Below are 13,279 nucleotides of genomic sequence, written 5' to 3'. Positions count from 1 at the left end.
ATTTTGCATGGATTGAGTTGGGGCTGCTGTCAAGACACTGAATGGCCACATAAATCAGACAGTATGGTTTCATAAACGAGAGGGTGAATACTGAGGATCAGGGAGGATTTCAGGGCCTTCAAAGGGGCATGGAAGGACTCAGGCATGGCAATAGTCCCATCACCTCAAAGTTCTCCTCTAAGGGGAAGGAGCCACCTCTTCTGGGGTAGAGGCAGGGCTATGATTGGTCACCCCTGGGCCTGGGTGTGCTCAAGAGTGAGGTCAGAGGTGTGTTTAAGGCTGGGGAAAGCAGTATGTCACTTTCAGAATGTCACTTAGGACCACTCAACAAGGAGATCAAGGACTGGATGAGAATGCAGCAATTTGGGAAGATTTATGTTTCAATATAATTTCCTTTACATGTACAACCAGAGCTTCCTCCTGTAGAGATTTTAAAGGTTAAAGTGTAACAATGGCAGGTGAAATTTTACAACAAGTTGCATAAATGAAGGCCATTCCTGAAACTTATGAAAAGACACCAACCTTTAGAGTTAAGCCACTCTGTGCCTGATCTTCTCTCATTGCCTTTGTCTACATAATTAGAGTATTGTCTTTAATTCAGTTCAAGGAGCTTTTATTGCATGCTTACAACGTGGAAGACACAGAGAATGAGAAAACATAGTCCTTGCCTTTAAGGACCTTACTATCCCATCATAGAAACCTGACCAACATGGAATAAGCTATTAACCGCCATTGCGAGGCTGCACGGGTACCAACTGCAATGACATGTGGGTGGCAGGCTTCCCAGGGGAGGTAGAACTGGAAGTGGACCCAGAATAACTGGCAGAATCTGAACAGAGGTAGTGGGGGCAGCAGGTGCAAAGGCTTGGAGATGGCATTGTCCACAGTATTTGTTAGGGGATCCTGGCTTAAGCACATTGAGGGAAATGGCAGGTAACTTTAGTTAGATTGAATGGGGCCAGACTGAGGAGATCTCTCTTTAGATATGTTGGTTAAGACATCTAAATACTAGAAACCAACCTCAGCAAGTTTACATGTATAACTATAATGTGGAGGTTAGAGCCCAGATGACGGAGTCAGATGGCTTGGTGTGAATCCTGATTTCACTCATTGCTAGTTGTTTAACCATGGGGAAGTTGTTTAATTTTCCTGTCCCTCAGTTTTCTTATATGTAAGATGAAGTAATACACAGAATTGTTGGGAAGACTACGTAAGATAAATTATATAAAGAGATTAGAATGCTACCTGGCACATACTAAATGCTCAGGAAGTTTTAGCTTTTCACTTTCTCTTACATAGCATTCTGCATTGACTGAAAAATTTTAAATTAGTTGAATTTTATAATCATAAAAAAATAGGCTTTATTTTAAATAGTTCACCCATATGGAGTTTCACTGCTCTGAAGACTACTCTGTCTGAATGAATGTCATTTCAAAAAGGTAGTAAAATCTCAGGCCCCTATACTTCTGAAGGAGAGCGCATCATTCCAATTTCACAGATGCGTAGCTGGTCGGCCAACTTGGAAAGTGTTGAACAGCACATAGTAACTCCACAGGAGAAATTTGGTGATTTGGGCTACTTATCTTAGGGAGGCAATTACTTGAATAAGTAATCGCAAGGAAACTATTTCTTTCAACCATTGTCAGAGTGTATATGAATACGTATGACATTTTTGGAAAGTAATCCAGCACTGCTAACCTTTTGATATATCTGTTGACCTAGCTATTCTCACCAAAGAAATCTATCATATAGAAATGAAGGCACCAGTATGAGAATAGATGTACAAAAATACTTATTGCAACATCATTTGTAGTTGAAGAAAACTAGAAGCAACCTTAATATTCATCACCAAGAAAACAGTTGGCTAAATTATGACATGCCCATGCTGTGGAATGTATACATCCAGGGAATAAATTAAGTCTATGTATAGCCCAGGAGGAATATTCATGATATATTGTGAATAACAAAGGAAAATTGCAGAATGATGTGTGTGCTATGATTTCACTTTTGTTAAAAAAAAACAAAAAACAAAAAACAACAATCATGTGTGTATATATTTGTATTAATGTGGAGAGATGTGTAGGACATACACCTAGCTATTAACATTTATCACCTCGGGGCCACGAAAACTATGTGTCTACAGTCTGACTTGTTAAGATGTACATGTATTGCTTTTGTAATTAAAAAATATATATATATAGTAAGGTGGGGTGGATTTTGGAGGGAAATTAACATGAAGACCAAGATTGAAATCACTCAACTGCTTTAAATCAATCCTGGTACTCAGACCCTGAATTATAATCTTGTTTTAGGAAGACTTTGTGGGGTAACTGGGGTCTTTATTCAGTCATCACTAGATAATCCCAAAGAGAAGAGGTAGAAGACGGTGGATGAATATATTTGCTACAGTAATCAGAAAGCAGAGACTCTTAAAATTAGAGATCAGGAAGTTTGATGTTGATTCCCAGCTAAGTCCAGGAACAAATCACTAAAAAGTTTGCTTGCATGTATTTAGGAAATAAAGTAGCAATTATTAGGAGCCTGCATTTCTGGGAATTAAGTCATGCTAAAGTTAAATTAATCATATTTTAATCAGGGGATTGTTGTAAATATAAAGAATTGAAACTTTTCTCATAATATGTAAGTAGCCAAGATAAACATGAGTTAGAAATATACATGAAGGTTCAGAGTATTGACTGATCTTAGAGATGCTTCTAGAGGTAGGTGTCTACCCTTGACCTTCTCCTTTCAAGTTCTTAGCTATAGTTATGAAAAAGGAGTCTACAAAATATGTCATATATCTGCATATAGATATAGATATAAATGACATAAAGTTTGGAGGGAGAGCTAAGTATTCTTAAGGATAAGATTAGCATGTGAAAAATTTCCGACAGGTTGGAGAGACTACAATAATAATATGTGAAGGAACTGGGTTACATGGAAAGTTCATTCAGGTTCAAAAAGTCAACTCCACAAGAAAGCAAGCAAGCTGGATCAATAAGAATACAGACCTTTAAAAGCTGAAGTATTGTGGGTAACCCTAAAGCGACTCTTGGGTGAAGCAATGGAGGATTACAACAAAGAACAAATGAACGTGTGCCTCTAGTGTACCCTGGGGGAGAAGGCCTGGTATATGGAGCCCAGTCCTGGGACTGCAGTACAAACTGAACATACTCAGAGTAGAGTGACCAGAGAGAGGAAGCCTCTGGAATTCATGTGTGCAGTGCCACGTAAGGGCAGGGGTTGACTCTTGAATTACTTGCGTGGTAGTCTCTGTTCAAGAAAAGTTCTCTGCAGGGGTTGGGAGCGACAAGGGTGTGGAGGGGAAACCCATGCTCTGCCTTTGCCCTGCCATCAAGCAAGTTCTGTTACCGCTCCCTTTTTCTTAACCCCACGCACATCCCACCTACGTAAAGCCAGGTTTTCTAGAGTGTGGGCAGTGTACCCCTGGGCAAGACAGTTTAAGGTAGCACACAGACCCAGCATTAAATAACATCAAATCTCATGGTGAAATTGCTAGTCTGGCTCTAAATTTCTTTCAGTCCACTGATTACATATATAGAAGAAAGTCTCTGTTTGGTGTTGATAAGTTTTTGACATCTCCCTTATACTTGTTAATCTTTTCTTTTTAATAAGGAAAAAACAGACCTGGGGCATAGAGCTTGCAGCAAGCCACGGTATCTAGTTGGAATTTTAAACATTGTTATGCTCTCATTGTATTTATTTTTAGGATTAATTTATGATAAGGGAAACTGGTTTTCCATTTAAGGTAATGATCTAAAGTTTCTGATGGGGATCAACATAAAATGTGAGGGAGTCTAACAGTGATTTAAAGTGAGAGAACAGGAAATGCAGCCTCATACAGCCCAGGGTAGGTCTGTCTCTAGGGAGGTTCTTGCTGGGAACCTGGGTGGAGTAAAGGGAGGGATAAAACAAAAGAGGGGTTTGGGTTTTGGAAAAAAAAAAAAAGAACTCCAATCCTGCATATTGAAGAAGTTTCTTCAAACATGTTGTTCTCCTACTGACTGGGGTGGATGGTGCAGAAAACAAAGTGTGTCTGTGAGCATTCACAATGCATCACCTGTCCTTCGGACAAAGGCTCCCTCTCTCTCCTGGTGACCTAGGTGACTTGGCCCAGTTGCAGCAGTTGCAGCCTGTTGCTTGCATGATTCACCCAGCCTTTACTGTGGAGAGTGAATCGGCAAGTCAGCAGTTTCCTTTCAAAGCCCATTTATTTAGTTTTTTTTAAAAAAGTCTCAAACATTGTATGTATCCCCATGTTCATAGCAGCATTATTCACAATAGCCAAAAGGTGGAAGCAATCCAAGTGTCCACTGATGGACGAATCAATAAGCAAAATGTGGTTTATACACACAATGGAACATTATTCACCCTTAAAAAGGAAGGGAATTCTGACACATGCTGCAACATGGATGAACCTTGAAAACATTATGTTGAGTAAAACAAGCCAGATACGAAAGTAAATACTGTATGGTTGTATCAGGTACTCTAGAAGAGTAGAATTCATAGAGACAGAAATTAGAATGGTGGTCACCAGGGGCTGGGGGGAGGGGCAATGGGGAGTTATTGTTTAATGGGGACAGAGTTTCAGTTCGGGATGATGAAAAAATCTGGAGACGGATAGTGGTAATGGCTGCACAACAATGTGAATGTAGTGAATATTACTGAATTGTACACTTAAAAATGGTTAAAATGGTTTTTAAGAGTTAAACAAAATCATTAAGTATAGAGGAATCCAATAGTACCTGGCTATGGAGAAAACAGTGAAGGTATGTGTCATGTCTCTCTGTCTGTTCCCACGGCCATCGCGGCCATTCTCACCCTTCTCTGCCCTGCTTTATACCCCGGGGCCACATCAACGTGCCTCTTGCCTTCTGGCTTCTGGTTGCAATCACTCAGTGGGAGCACCAGAAGAATGGGGGAGGAAAGAAGAGTGAGGGTGGAGAATCTTTTTCCCTGGTTCTCTCCCTGCAGGATTGCTGCCCGATGACTGTTCCTTGAGCAAAGGTCCCGCAGACCTCTCTGTCTCCAGACTCTGGTGCTCCTTCCTCTGGCCTCTTCAGACATAGGACGGTAGTAGCTCCCACTGCCCCCAGTCCCAGGGAACTGCACTGTCCCTTGCGGTTTCCTCACTTCCTACTAACACCTTTATAAATAGTTCTTTTATTAAATGCTCAAATTACACAATTTGAGCACACCATCTGTTTCTTGTTGGACTGTGGCTTGATACAAGGTTATTTATAAACATCAAAGTCTGGGAAACACTGACCCAAAGAAAATCCACCTATATTCCCAAAAGATCTCTCTGATCCCCCAAACCTTCCAGATACCCAGAGAAGGCAATGGTAAGGGATGGTGAGTGGCACCATCTTCCTCCCCACCCTCCACCCCCTCTCTTACACCAAGCACTTCTTTCCAACTGCTATTTTTGAAAAACATTTATTTATTTATTTGGCTGCCTTGGCTCTTAGTTGCGGCACGCGGGCTTAGTTGTCCTGTGGCATGTGGGATCTTAGTTCCCTGACCAGGGATCGAACCCGCGTCCCCTGCATTGGAAGGCAGATTCTTAACCACTGGGCCACCAGGAAAGTCTCACAATTGCTATTTTAATACAGAGAATTCAGCATCTAGTGTTTTCTCCAATCCCAGAGACCGTAAATCACATTTTTTGTACATAACAGAATTCCATACCAATAAAACAATCAAACGATTCAGATATTCCATGGAGTTTTATTTGAAAAAGAAAAAAAAAGAGCCTTTTTCCTGTATATGTTTCTATTGAATCCTAGGTACAGATGTCCAAGGATATGGGGCAATTGCAGTTAAGTATGAATAGGAAAGTTGAAATGGTATCTTTGTAAGCTTCTTTAAATTCACGATGGAGATAAAGCTCTGTAAAATGAGCTCTCTCTCCTCTATAAGGTGGCTAATTATGGGGAAAATAACCAAGACTTTTGCGTTCTTTCTTAGTAGTAATGGCTTAGAATAAGCTGAACCGCCACCCCCAATCCAGGGAGATGTATCCTGCCCTTATATTAACTATACACAGGTTATTTTCAGGTCATGAGAAACAGTCTCACTTGCTTGTAAGTTCACTGGCTCAGGTAAGCAGACCATCTTTTTACTGCAAGAGAAGAGCAACAAGAGGGTGTGTCCTCAGGACAGGTTCCTGGTTGGTCGGGAGAGAGGGCTCAGAGTTGCGTGCACCTGTGTTTCCGTGATGTCAGGTGAAAGAATTCTACAATCGTCTATGGGATGATTACTCTTGGATTATGACGAGCCCACTCCTGTCCTCTGAGGGCCAGGTGTGGTAAGACTAATACTCTAAATGCCTGCTAGAGGCAGGGTAAAGGGGACAGGGATTCTGGATCCACACCCATGACTGTGACCAGTGGAGGCTAAAGAAGAGGAAATATGCAATGAACAATGTTTGTTCCAATAAAATCTTACAGAGAAACTAAGTATAGCAGGTAATAAAACATATATATATATATATAAATACATATTTTATATATATTGTATGTTATAATTATCTATACATATTTAATATATATATTTCAGTTAAAATGGAGTTTCTTATATTAAAGTGGGGATGGGGAATTAAAGTCCAACCTCTTTGTCTTCTTAGCATCCCAACCCAAGATGGCCCTGCAGGAGGTGACCCTGGGTCTTTGTCACCTCCGCATCAAGGAAGCTCATGCCCGTGATGAGATTGCACCTCAACAAGTGTCACATCTAACATCAGGATTGATCCTTGTGGGTGTGTCTGGGGCGGGGTGGATACGGGGCTTACTTGTCATTGATGGGCAAAGGAGCAGTGCAGAACTTCCCGATAATGATAGTCCGGTCTTTTTTCCAAACTCGGTGGGAAGGCTGAAACTTGAGTTTCACCTGGTTTATCTGGCACTGAGGGCTGGGGTGAGCTATGATTCCTTTCCCGTGGCGTTGCTGTCTAGGTCTGTAAGGGAAAGGCAAAGTAACTTACTGCTGCACACGTTTGGCCTTTGCCTCCCCTTGGCTCCTAGGGGCTCTGCGGGTAGCCCGGTCCGTTAGTTCCTGGAAGCTGGGCTCCACGGTCCTCTGCATCACCCTCACCAGCCCCTCGGCCCACACCCTCACAGCTTTGAATGTGATGCAGAAAATAGGTGTTGCTTTTTGAAAGTAAATAAGTGGACCCTGCAGCAAAATAGTAGCCCTTGGATTTTCACATCTGGAAAAGGGTCCTAGTTAGTGAAGATCTGAATTCAGGTTAGTGAAGATTTGAATTCTGATTAGTGAATATCTTCAGTCTCAGGTCCGTCTACCTGGAAGTAGAGGCCTCTTCTAGGATGTTCAGTTCTAAGAATTTTGTGTGAGGACTACTCTATTTTAGACTGAGTGTGAAAGTGTAGATGGAAACAAAGGAACAAACACACAACAGGCCTCGAAGCCAGACAGAGCTGCGGTGGAGTCCAGGTGTGGTCTCCTCCCAGCTGTGGCTTTGGAGTCACACAGCCCTAGGTCTAAGCCCCAGCCCCCCCTCCCCTGTGCCCTGCTCTGGCCTGTTCCAGTCCCCTCTGGGCTCAGAAAGAGGCACTGTGAGAAAGAGGGAGAGCCCGGAGGGCGCTGCTTTCCCCTCCGCTGTGGCACTGGGTGTTGTCTAAACTGAGCATGGTTTCCCTTTCCTTTCTGGCCTCTTCACACTGATGAAATGTCTTCTTTGTGTACTTTCTAACCCAGGATTAGTCATATAGTTTGTTTTGTCCTTTTGAGGAAGATTCGGTAAAACTTTGTTTAAAAGCTGTTCCATTTTCTTAGTTTCTCTCTCTCTTTCTTTCTTTCTTCTTTTTTTTTTAGATTTCAAAAGTGTTTTGAAGTATTTCAGAGGAAAAAATAAGAAGATTATTCACTTTAAGAGTCTGCTTGGATGGAGAGCTTGCAAACTAGAAGGGCTACAAAGGACACTGTGAGTGAGTGGCCTGGGGACTTGGCCTGGGTAAATTTTCTAATTGGAAGGAAATCTTGGGGTTTCACAAAGTTATAGAAAGTAGGGGAAAGACCACACATAAACCCCCTCCCTTCTTTTCAACTTCTGTTCTGCAAGAGGAAACAAGAACCAAGGAATTGAAGATAATCATGTTCTGATAGCCTTCTTCAAAACAGTAACGCAAATCTCTTTGGGGAGAAAGAAGAAGGAATCTGTGGATGTCCATTCCGATCACTCAGGGAGCTTCTAACAGTGTAGTGGTTGAAGCCATACCTGGAGATTCTACTGCTACTGGTCTGGGGTGGGGCTTGCTGTCAGTATTCTTTAAAGCTCTCCAGGTGGTTCTAACAAGCAGCCAGAGTCGTGTGTCATTGTCATGATTCCTGCCAGTGTCGGCTCATCTACCAGTGGGCTGGAAAGGTGATAAAAACACCCTTGCAGAAGTAACGTGACCTTGAACTGATCTAATGAAAATTACTCAGCTATAATCTGCAAGGCTCACGTGGGCACCCCAAGATCTGTGTGGGTGTCCTGACTGCCTGCTGTCCTGTGCTGTGCGGCCTGGGTTAGTTGGAACCCTGCCTGGTGGCAGAGTGTTTGGGAGCCCAGACGTGAGCTCCTCCCAGCAGAAACTTGTCTTTCCCTGACAGCACCGTTAATGTCCATCACTGCAGCCTGAGAAATGTTTCCAAACCCAAATCTGATCCCGTCACTCTCCTGTTTAAAATTCCCAGCAGCTCTCCAAACTGCTCTCAGGATAAAACCCAAAATCCCTACCCTGTCCTTCCAGGTGTGGCATGGTCTGGCCCTGACTTGCCCCTCCAGCCTCCTCTCCCCATGCCTGGTCCCACTGCTGTCTGCTCCCCGTGTCATATCTCACTAACCCCTGGTCTGGGGGGAAGGATCCTCCAAATCCTTCAGATCTCAGCTCAAACACTGTTTCTTCACACTTGGTCAGGCTCTATCTTATTTGTTCTCGTAGCCCCTGCCACTGCTGACAATTGTGCACTTCTGTGTCTGGGCACTGGTCACGTCCCTGTTTGTGCTCCATCCATCCCCCTGCAAACCACGTTTCTCAGGCTCCCCGGCACAGGGGGGAGACTGCTTCAGGCAGTGATTCGGAGCAGCTGCGTTTCCTCCCTGCTTCCAACTCCTGCCAATCATTCCCACCCTCCACCCCCCATCCCATTCCTTGTTCTACCAACACCACCTGGCTTTGTCCCTCGGGCTCTGGGGTGGAGTGACTCCTGTTGCTGATCTCTGCATTGCCTTCCCACCCTCCTTTTGGGTTTTCAGTTCTCCCAGCACATTTGTAATTAGCTCTTTGTGTTAATTTCCTTCTATTGGACTGCCTGGCTTGGGCTCTGGTTTCCAGACTGAGCCCTGACTGAGACAGTGATTTATCTGATTAGTCTGTCTCCTGCTGGCTTGTAACTAACCAATGACTTTTTAAAGAAACATGCACCACTGCTGCTGAGTGTCTGTCCCCTGCCAGGCTTGCGGCTCCCTGCAGTTGAGGCTCTCTGCCTGCTTACCTCAAGCCTGGTCTCACCAGCTGCGAGGCCCAAGTGTGACCCAACAAAGGAAGGCAATCAGCCCCAGTTCCAGGGATTGGCACCACTCAGCATCAACCCTGCTGGCCCTCACCTTGCACTCATTTGCTAACTGACCCTCTGCCTGAGAGTCTGTTCCAGAAACCCATCTAGCACTGCTCCCCTCTCCTCCCATCCCTCCGCCCAGGAGTAGGTGCTTCCCAGGCTCTGGCCAGCCCTCCCTGGGCCAATGGCTGAGGCCTTCCTACTTGCTGACATCCCTAATGCCCCCTGCCTGGATTCCTGATGCTGTTTCCTATCAGGGACCCAATCCCCAAATTCTCACCACCTGTTGGGACATTCCATTACTGCTGTCTGCCTGCTTGTCTGCTATTGTCTGAATACACTATACTTGGACCCAGTACTGATCCTGAACCTGGAACAGTTGCCCAGCATGTGTCTGTGGGTCCATCTGTGGTAGGTGCCACCCTCACCCCCATCCCCAGCTCAGCTGGCTCCACCCACCCATCAGTGATCACACAGTGCCTGTCCTGGGATATATGTGCATGTATGTAAATGGAAGGAGAGAAGCCAGCCATGTGGGACACTTACGTACATGGTGATCTTGACCGAGGAGGTGACGCTGCTGCTAAGGAAGGTGACCGTGATGCAGGTGTCCTTGTTTCTCGGCTCCTGCAAGTAAAACTCCACGAGGCTGTGGTGCACTAGGAGACCAAAGCAGAGCAGACAACTGGGCCAGAGGTCAGCGGGTGCAATGCACAAAATGTCCCAGAGAGCAGCAGGGCAGTTAGGAAACCTCACTCTAGCTCTTAGCAGCTGTGTGACCTGGAGCAGATTACCTGTTGTCGCAGGTTCTCAGCTTCCTCTAGTGTCAATTGGGATAATAAAATTACATACCCCACAGGTCTGAATGAGAATTAAATGAGTTAATACATATAAAGTCCTTAGACAGTGCCTGTGCCTAGGAATCATTCAATACATGATAGTTTTTATTATTACTTGTAATCCTAGAATGTGCCACTCTTTGGCACTGTGTCACTCTTTGTTACCAACAAGTGACATTATCCTGATGGTGTGATTTTGAAAGAACCAAAAAGGGTCTATCTTATACTAAACAATTAACTCATAAAATAAAGCAACGCCCCTCCCCCCCTTAGCATACACCCTGTGTCGGGGAACCCACCATGTGTGCAGGAGCTGACTACTGCCCTCCCTGTGGTGGCTGGGTGCCTGTGTGGCATCTCCACCCGCTTGGGCAGCACAGACACTGAGGCTCTCAAAGCTGGTACTGTCGACACAGACTGTCTGAGCAGCCTGGTTCACGGTGATATCCCAAGACCTGCTGTCCCTTTGGCAAGAGAGGTTAAGAAGGATTACAGCTTCCCCAGCACCCCATCCTTTCCTTATTAAGGGGTAAGCCCATCTGGTGGCACCATGCAGTGACTTCGGTCTCCGAACATTTTCACAGACTCCTTTGGTGGTTGGGACATAGCTAGAGCTCTGCCCTACCTGTACTTTTTCATTTGTCATGTTTTATGGGTGAATATTGGGAGGAGGGACTAAGTGAATTTAAGGAGAGTCAGTCTAAGTTGGAGGAGTGATGTGGTCCATCGGGCCTCATGGGGTTAATAACAGGACGCACTGCCAAGAACCCACAAGAAGACAAGAGAGCGCTACACGCTCCCCCCTCCACAGAGCGAAACATCAGATGCCGAGTCCCTTCTGTCTCTCTTTCTCAGTTGTTTATTATGGATGCAGATTGTTATGTTGATGGGCAGGGGCTGAACTGGAGTGGATATTTGCAATGTGGAAAAACGGCTAACTTACATAGCTTTAGGAATTTAATTCTCTGGGCTGAGTTTGATATATTATATCGCTTCTTCCTTTATCAGCATGTATCACTGATTAAGAAATTTTCCTGAGGTTCTGCTTCTCTCTTCTCTGATTACCCTGAAAGCCCTAAGAGGGCCAGGTCTGCTAACGTTGGGTGGGTGGGAGCTGGTAGTGAATTCCAACCTGCTTGGGGACATGACGTGGGAAACAGCACATGAGCCCTGGATGGTTTGCCAGGGGAACTGGGTCCAAGGCCAGGCCTGCTGCTTACTAGTTGTATCACCTTGCCTAAGTCACTGAACCTCTCCGTGCCTCAGTTCCTTCATCTATAATCAATAACCCCCAACATCACCTCACAGAACATGATGAGGATTAAATGAGGTAATGGGGAGAAAACATTTCGGGTGAAACATTGCTCTACAAGAGAAAAGTAATATTGTTAGAAAAATGAATTTTTTGGAGAAGATTCTCTGTCCATTCTGGTGCCTGCCTGGCAGAGGCCAAGGGTGACTGCAGGCCAAGAGTGCTGGGTAATGGGAGCTCAGTGCCATGATGGCTTGGGAGTGGGTGAGAGCGGGAGCTGCCAGGTGGGCTGCCAGGTGGGCGCCCCGTACCCCCCACCCCCAGGAGAGGGTGGGCCCAGCTCTGATGCTCAGAACGGAAGGCTCAGAGGAGGCAGGCCTGCTGAGGTTTTTAAATAGACACAGCCATCCTTCTGGGGGAATGGGGAGGGAGTCTCACAACAAAAATGAAACAGTCAGAAAATGTATGGCTTGGTGAATCACCCTTAGCAGGGACCTAAAAATGCCTTTAACTTCCAGGTGTTCCTAAGGCTCCCTGGCTGTGCGGACAGAGAGGAGCCGCTGTGAAGCTGCCCTGGAGCTGGAAGTAGAAACGGGGTGTCTGGTCCCAGCAGCCCTGCCTCCGACCCGGACGAAGTCCTCCCTCAGGCTGACCTCTGAGGGGCGGCAAGACCCAAGAGTAACTGAGAAATACAGCTGAAAAGAGCGGGTTCTTGGAAGAGGGGGCAGAGACACAAGCATGGAGGCAGATGATGACCTGGAAAAGGTAAAGATTTTGGAGTCAGAAGACCTGGAGTTGAATGCTGACTTCTTCACCCACCCATGTAGCCTTGGGCACATCACCGCTCGGGGCTGGGTTCTCAGATGAGCTGATACATGTGGAAAGCCCACAGATGACTCTTGTAACCCACTTTATTCCTAAGAAGTAACCACGTAGTCTCTCTGGCATGAAGTTAGAAACACCCCCATCTCATCTCCCAAATTCTCCCATTGACAGAGGGAAGGGAATTATTACTTACTGAGTTCCAGGCACTGTGCTGGTGATTGTCTGTGTACTATGTATTTTATTTTATCCTCACAATTGATTCTTTGAAATAGGTACTGTTATTTTTCCCATTTTCCACATAAGTATACAGAGGTTCAGAAAGGTTAAAAAAACTTGCTCCTGATGACACAGCTGGTAAACGGAGAAGCCGAGATTCAAATCCAGGTCTGGGTGACCACAGAGCCTGAGCTTCGGGCTCTGTCTCACACTTCACCAGGCCCTCTAGTACCAGGAAGGTATAGCCACAAAGATCCCTCCACCAACCAACCAGACACCAGCTGATCAGAAAATCATTTAGAATTAGGGTGGTCATATAATGTCCCATCCAAACCAGCGTACTTCTATTCTGAACACGCAATAAACCAGGATAACAGGACCCCAGGATAACAAAATCAGGAAGTATAGTCAACCTAGTTAAGATGCAAATAGCATAGGGAAGGAGGATGGTTCAGCCTGTAATGTATGTCATAGATTCTAAGACACCCTTTTCTCTCACATTAAACATCTCTCACAATCGCTGGCATCTTAGCTTCAATGAAATGCAGTGGTTAGGAGCCAT

General features: G+C 45.1%; 1 protein-coding gene across 6 annotated transcripts in view; it reads right to left on the bottom strand.

The window, feature by feature from the left end:
• Window positions 1-5,737: 5,737 nt before the first annotated feature.
• PLA1A (phospholipase A1 member A) overlaps window positions 5,738-13,279 on the bottom strand; it is a 33,297-nt gene continuing 25,755 nt past the window's right edge. The window contains exons 9-11 of one of the 6 annotated variants that reach the window (XM_061194196.1): window positions 10,136-10,244; window positions 6,815-6,979; window positions 5,738-6,145 (exon numbers count right to left, since the gene is read on the bottom strand). In XM_061194196.1, the coding sequence (XP_061050179.1) occupies window positions 6,061-6,145; window positions 6,815-6,979; window positions 10,136-10,244 (359 nt within the window). In that variant the 3' untranslated portion in view covers window positions 5,738-6,060. The other 5 variants (XM_061194198.1, XM_061194197.1, XM_061194200.1 and 2 more) reach the window with 5 other exon arrangements.

Source organism: Eubalaena glacialis, chromosome 6 (assembly GCF_028564815.1).
Source record: "Eubalaena glacialis isolate mEubGla1 chromosome 6, mEubGla1.1.hap2.+ XY, whole genome shotgun sequence".
In the NCBI taxonomy this organism is placed as follows: domain Eukaryota; kingdom Metazoa; phylum Chordata; class Mammalia; order Artiodactyla; family Balaenidae; genus Eubalaena; species Eubalaena glacialis.
This window is presented reverse-complemented; position numbering and strand designations above follow the sequence as displayed.